This window comes from Liolophura sinensis, chromosome 9, assembly GCF_032854445.1.
Source record: "Liolophura sinensis isolate JHLJ2023 chromosome 9, CUHK_Ljap_v2, whole genome shotgun sequence".
NCBI classification, from domain to species: Eukaryota; Metazoa; Mollusca; class Polyplacophora; order Chitonida; family Chitonidae; genus Liolophura; species Liolophura sinensis.
Window position 1 is genome coordinate 30139154 of NC_088303.1, and position 6036 is coordinate 30145189.

The 6036-nt window shown below is 40.2% G+C and overlaps 1 protein-coding gene across 1 annotated transcript; it reads right to left on the bottom strand.

The window, feature by feature from the left end:
* Positions 1-779: 779 nt before the first annotated feature.
* Positions 780-4395, bottom strand: LOC135475419 (transcription factor HES-1-A-like). Its single transcript, XM_064755305.1, has 4 exons — positions 4164-4395; positions 2888-2983; positions 2433-2520; positions 780-2118 (listed from the first exon to the last, which is right to left on the bottom strand). Exons 1-4 carry the CDS (start codon positions 4233-4235, stop codon positions 1193-1195), a joined length of 1182 nt encoding a protein of 393 aa, XP_064611375.1. The 5' UTR covers positions 4236-4395; the 3' UTR covers positions 780-1192.
* Positions 4396-6036: the final 1641 nt, after the last annotated feature.

A 6036-nucleotide genomic window follows, 5' to 3' on the forward strand; every position in this document is an offset into this window, starting at 1 on the left:
TTTCCGCCGTCGAAAAAGTGAAATATTCTTGAGCACGCCGACAAACACCAATCAAATAATGACATTATTCAGTCACGGTTCAGGTATTTTCAAGAAAAGTCATGACATAATCTTCAATACTACGTCCATAGTCATGGTGAAGTCTTCAGGATTTAATTGGGTCCCCCATTCCGAAATTCACAGTGCTGGGTGTATATTGGAGGTTATATCTGACGCTGTGGTTAAAAGTTATCCAGTCCTAAACCTTGACTTACTTATGATGGAAATGCAGATCCCTGGCCATGGATCATTAGATCCCCAGTCATGGATCATTATATCACAACACATGATCATCAGATCTCTAGCCATATATCATCATATCACAACGCATGATCATCAGATCTCTAGCCATGGATCATTATATCACAACACATGATCATCAGATCTCTAGCCATGAATCATTATATCACAACACATGATCATTCGGTCCCCAGCCATGGATCATCATATCACAACACATGATCATTCGGTCCCCAGTCATGGATCATTATATCACAACACATGATCATCAGATCCCTAGCCATAAATCATCATATCACAACACATGATCATCAGATCCCTAGCCATGGTGGAAGTGATTAGCTGAAGATTGAACAGCGATATGGTTGATGGACCCATTGAGTTCGCCTAAGGAGTAGAGCAACACGGGAAAGCGAAGCCATAAGCTTAGCCGAGAATTCATGGAAGGATCTATGTTAGTAACAAACAACAAACCATTGAGTTTAACATTCATTTTTTTCATTTGTTAGCAAAAATTGATGAAAACATCTAACTTGTACGTATAAGTAATAGGAAGCACTTTGATTTTAAAAAGAGTTAATATATAATCTGAAATCACAATGGGTAGATCACGTGACACACGTGTTTGTGTATCGTGTTTGCATATTAGCTCTGGTAGACAAAATAGCACCATGAATGACACCTCTGTCCTCGGGGAAAAAAATACAACAACTGGACACGGACCGGAATAGCTGCACCATATTCGTTGATTCCCACAAGAGCTTTACAGTGTCGACATTATCACATGTAATGTTATCGCTTAATCGACCAGTTCTCTTATGTACTCCAGTATCTTAGATTATAGAGCCTTCATGCTCAGCACATACCAGACACAACAATCTTTCGTACACAGTTCATTGTCCAGGCAGCTCAGCTACCATGGCCGCCATACTTTTTCCTCTCCGTCGATCGCCATTTCGTGTTGGTCGGCGTGGGGACTGTTTTCGTCGTTGTCACATACCGGCTGGGACTGTGGGCTGTGGGCCTGTGCTTGGGGACTTCTCCTGGTAGGGCTATACGGAGCGAATCGCGGCGAGATGACAGGAACAGGGCTAACACATCGACTGGACGTAGGGAATGTTTCAGCAATTCTGCCGTTGTGAACAGAATTTTTTGCCCCAAAACATTGTTCTTGCGTGTCTGTTTTTTCTGAAGAGCCGCACAAATCTTGTGGAGCTGTGCTTGTCGAGGAGACTCGTTCGGCCATGACGCTCCTGGGACTGACTTCCGGACTTGAGACCGGTGTGGATGATCCGCTAGATGGCGCAGTATACACGGGTATCGCTTGAATCGGAGTCTGTATAGTAGCAGGAGAAGCCACGAAGAATGCGAGTTGACCGGATGGAAGTGTCCCTGGAATCAACTGAAGGGAACTGGGACAACCGCCCTGTGGTTTGACCTCAGTTCCGGTCTGACCAGCTCTGTAACCGGAGCCATTAAGTGCAGGTATGTTCACACTACCCTGGGACATAGCTAATGCCGAGACCGGCGGAACATGCGCACTAGACGGCTGAGGTGGTGGAGAGGAAAAAGCGGGAAACAAAGACGCGGGAATCCCGCAAGAACCCATGTGACCTCCCACTGAATTCGGATTGGCTACGACCCCCGCTTGGTTGGCCAATGATGCGGACGCAGCAGTGTTGACTGACTGCATGCACATTGCCAAGTGGTTGAGAACACGGGTGCGTGTATCGTCCGTGAGACCATTCACTGATCCTAGGTACCTCATCACTTCGCCTGCACATTCATTAAATCCCGCTCGGTACTTAGTCAGCACATTTGGATCCGTTGCCATAGCAACTGAAAGATAAAACCACAAACGATTCAATTACAAAGCAAGAATATTTGATGATTTATTGTTGTAAAGGTATAATGTATAAAATGTCCAATCTTATCCGAGTAGTCAAATGTTACAAACGAAATGTTAACCATTTACTTTACTCAGTAAATGATGATGATAAGAGGAATAAACAATAATAGACAAAAGACGTTTAAAATTATACCCAAGGCCCTGTATATCGCATAAATGATATAATAAAGGAAAACGCAATTCTTAAGCAAATTAGAAAGACACAAAAAGAAAAATGAAAAGCATCACACAAAAGTAAGCTCACCTGACATATGTTGTTGTTGAATGCTTTTTAAATGTTTCACTGTCATTTCTAAAATATCGGCTTTTTCTAATTTAGAAAACTGAGAAGTCTGTAAGCAGAAAAGAATAAACGAAAACAATAAGCAAAAGTTATCTAAACACAAATGAAAAAGGCAGATTCAAATAATAAAAAAGTATAGGGCTAAATAATAAGCAAACCATTAATCTAATTAAAAATTAATGAGAAAACGACAGTGGTTATTAGACGTGCCTCGGTATTTTTTAGTTCTTTTTGTAAGACATTATTTGTGTAAATAAGTTTAACAGAATTATCTTGTAATTTGCTGCGGGCTAACTCTAAAACAGATATATCAGTTAAACGGCGGTAGAAAAGGACGACTATAATGATTCTGTCAGGTGCCCTAATATATACGTGGGTCATGGTATGGTGTCACACAACCAATGTGAGGAACTCACATCTTTTTTCAAGGCTTGAAGTACCAGTGATTTCAACTGTCCCAGACATGTGTTTATCCGTGCTCGCCGCTTCTTTTCCATTAAAGGTTTATTACTCTGTGGACCGAAAAAATATACACTTGCATAAATTACATAAGTTAAATAAGTGTAAATAACTTATGGGAGATAATTAGTAATTAAGTTACATCCTTGTGCATAGTAGCACATGCACAACTAAAGAGAATTACCATTGTCAGTAGCATACAGGCCAGTTATACGCCTCGATGAGTGCAAGAAATTTCCGATGAATCAAAGGAGGCTTAATTCGTTAATCAGATAACTGATAAGCTTCATGTCGCTATTTCAATAATAGAAGTATAAGTTTGTGAGTTCCGAACAGAGACGAAATTGTGTGATAAAATCAAGACGGTAATGTCTATCTCTCTTCTGATCTATGATCGAATTATTGGCACGCACTCAAATTATTGATCGGATGATAGTTCAAAGTCTTGACTTAATTATAAGATCATGAGATTATGATCATATCGTCGTTTTTTGATCAACGATTAAAATACAGGCTGAAATCGATACACCCTGTATGATAATGAAAGCCATCACAACGAAAAACGAAAGAGGAACATTTAGGGTATTTCCGTCACAATGAAATCACTGCTATAACATACGAGATCCTTTTTACTCTGTGTATGTATATATACTTTCACCCTGGTCTTTGACTGTTTCACACGAATACATTTCAAAATATGTATGTTGTATGATCATGTTTATCACGTACACTTTAAAGACTTCATATTCCATATGCCTTATAACTTTTGTAATGTAAAAAATATTATAAAACTGATTAGAGAGGCATGCACAATATAATATGACTTCAATAGTTTTATATGAAACTATAGTGTTGCTATAGTGTGATACTTAGTGGCACTTAACATCTAAATGCTAGGTAACGTCACATTTCATGTGGACGCGGTGTTAATACTTTATCACAGGCATAAATACTCTTCCCAGGGGTAATCAATATCCAGTAACCTTTGACACCTGTTGAATCACCTGTTGGTGTTAATGACATCAAACATACAAGAGTCTTATAAACTCCATAAATAAGCATGTAAACTTATTAGTACACAAGCGAATAAAACTGTTGGCCAATTTAAATGAACAATGCCAACATAAAAACAGATAAGTAATTAAATAATATATATATATATATATATATATATATATATATATATATATATATATATATATATATATATATAAATGTATATGTATGACGTACCTTGCGAATGGATGCCTTATGGTCGCTTGATTTGCTAGAGGTATCCGAGCTACATACAGTTGTATCAGCCATGGTCGCCGGGTAAATCGCAAAGTATTAGTAAATGTAGAAATAGTGACACTAGTTGGGAGACGACTGGATTTGAAATGGTGTATGCATAGGAATGGAAGAGGGATAAATTCCAAAGCAGGCGAGCAAAGTGCGGCGAGTGAGTCAGCTATCGGTCTCCTTTGATAAATGACCGAGTTTGTAATGACTTTATACGACCGTTTCAATGCTCTATCCCACTGTGTGAAGCCGCTCGTCTTCTCTTTCCCACGCTCTCTAAATCGCTCACCTTTAACCAATCGGGCGCCGCCGGCAAGAATCTCCACGGTGTCACGAGCTGGAGCTTGCGACCAAACAGCCTGGATTGGCTCACTGGCCTTGTGAATTTCAGTTCGTTTCAACATGTCATAAGCGTGGTGACGTCAATCATCTAACGTGATTGACAACCGCTTTCAGGCCCGCGCGTGCCCAGTTCCTCCCACTGTGGTTGTAAGGTTGCATGAGAAAACCCCGCCCCTTATGCGACTTGTTTGCGTTGAGGGCGAATTGTAAAGTAAACAAGAACAAACTTGCACCGATAGAGACATGGGTTATCGCGATGCTAAGTCAGTCGAGTGGGGTAATGTACCTCCACCGTGGCGTGGGAAATGTGGACGGATGAAACCGGGTGACAGCGCGGCGACCGCCAGGCCTTACGTCATTCGTGGCTGGGCTCGAGCTTGAGGCGTATAGAACACAACATCAGTGGAGCTATACAAAATCCTTGCCTACGTTTGTTCAGTCTTTGCGTATGTACCCATGGGCTTAGCCAGTGTCTCGTCACTCCGTCTGTTACTGCGCTGGCTGTGGTAACGAGACAGAGCGACAGAACTAACTGTAGGCCTACAATCCTAGCCCACGTAACCGAATCACGTAATCTTGCAAATTACATCACATCTCTCCACATTACGCTGGCTTGCCGTCAAATGCAAGTAAAAGAAATTCGTCTAAAAATAGTCCTCGTGTTATTTATATTGTCCATAAATAAGCCAGTTAAACAAAAAATATTAGAAAAAATGTATAACGGATGCAGTGTTAATATAATTTATTTGTAGCCGTCGGGATAGTTGACCGTAAGACATGAGTTTGTTATCTGGATCGGAAAAATAAAGTAAGAGAATTTTCTGTATTTAAGTCCTGGGTGGTTTGTCAAGTTAGAAAAAAATCAACCTAAGATGTTCCAAAACAGAGGTGTAAATTAATAAAACTAATAATAATAATAATAATAATGAATGACATGGCATTTCTGCACGAATGTATCGGAATGTATCTGATATCTACAACAATATTGAAAACCAGACGTTGGACTTATTACTTCAGCAAAGATGTGAAAAGGAAAAAAAAATATTTGTTTTATGATAATATAGTTTGTAAATTGAAATATAATGTATTGGTATTTAGTTGTTTCTCATAAGTATCGTCAATAAATTGTTTGCAAGACGCGCGTCAGATTCCTGCATGGCTCTCCCAGACTGTGAACAGTGGGATCGCTGTACGGTAGCTTCACTGCACGTTATCAGTTCGAGCGGTCTGTGCTGGGAGTGAGATCGACATGCGCGCACACCAGGCACACGGGAGTCATGCGACAGCACAAGCGAAAGTGTGTCAACCGCGAGCCGAAAGATCTGTCTGAAGAGTTACCTCCCTTTTACATTAGCGATCAACAGGGGTTCACCACTTTTGATACTTGTTAACGCTTAACCCAACTCTACCATCCCTGATCTATCCTAGACTACTTTTTCGCCAACTACCTATTTATTTTGAAATATGCTGTTGCAAATCGTTA

What these genes read in the sequence shown, in the direction of transcription:
- LOC135475419 (XM_064755305.1), bottom strand. Translation starts at nt 4,235, where the DNA reads ATGGCTGATACAACTGTATGTAGCTCGGATACCTCTAGCAAATCAAGC. An exon ending in ATAAGGCATCCATTCGCAAG is followed by an intron (nt 2,984 to 4,163) that starts GTACGTCATACA and finishes TTCGGTCCACAG; the next exon opens with AGTAATAAACCTTTAATGGA. An exon ending in TTCAAGCCTTGAAAAAAGAT is followed by an intron (nt 2,521 to 2,887) that starts GTGAGTTCCTCA and finishes TTCTGCTTACAG; the next exon opens with ACTTCTCAGTTTTCTAAATT.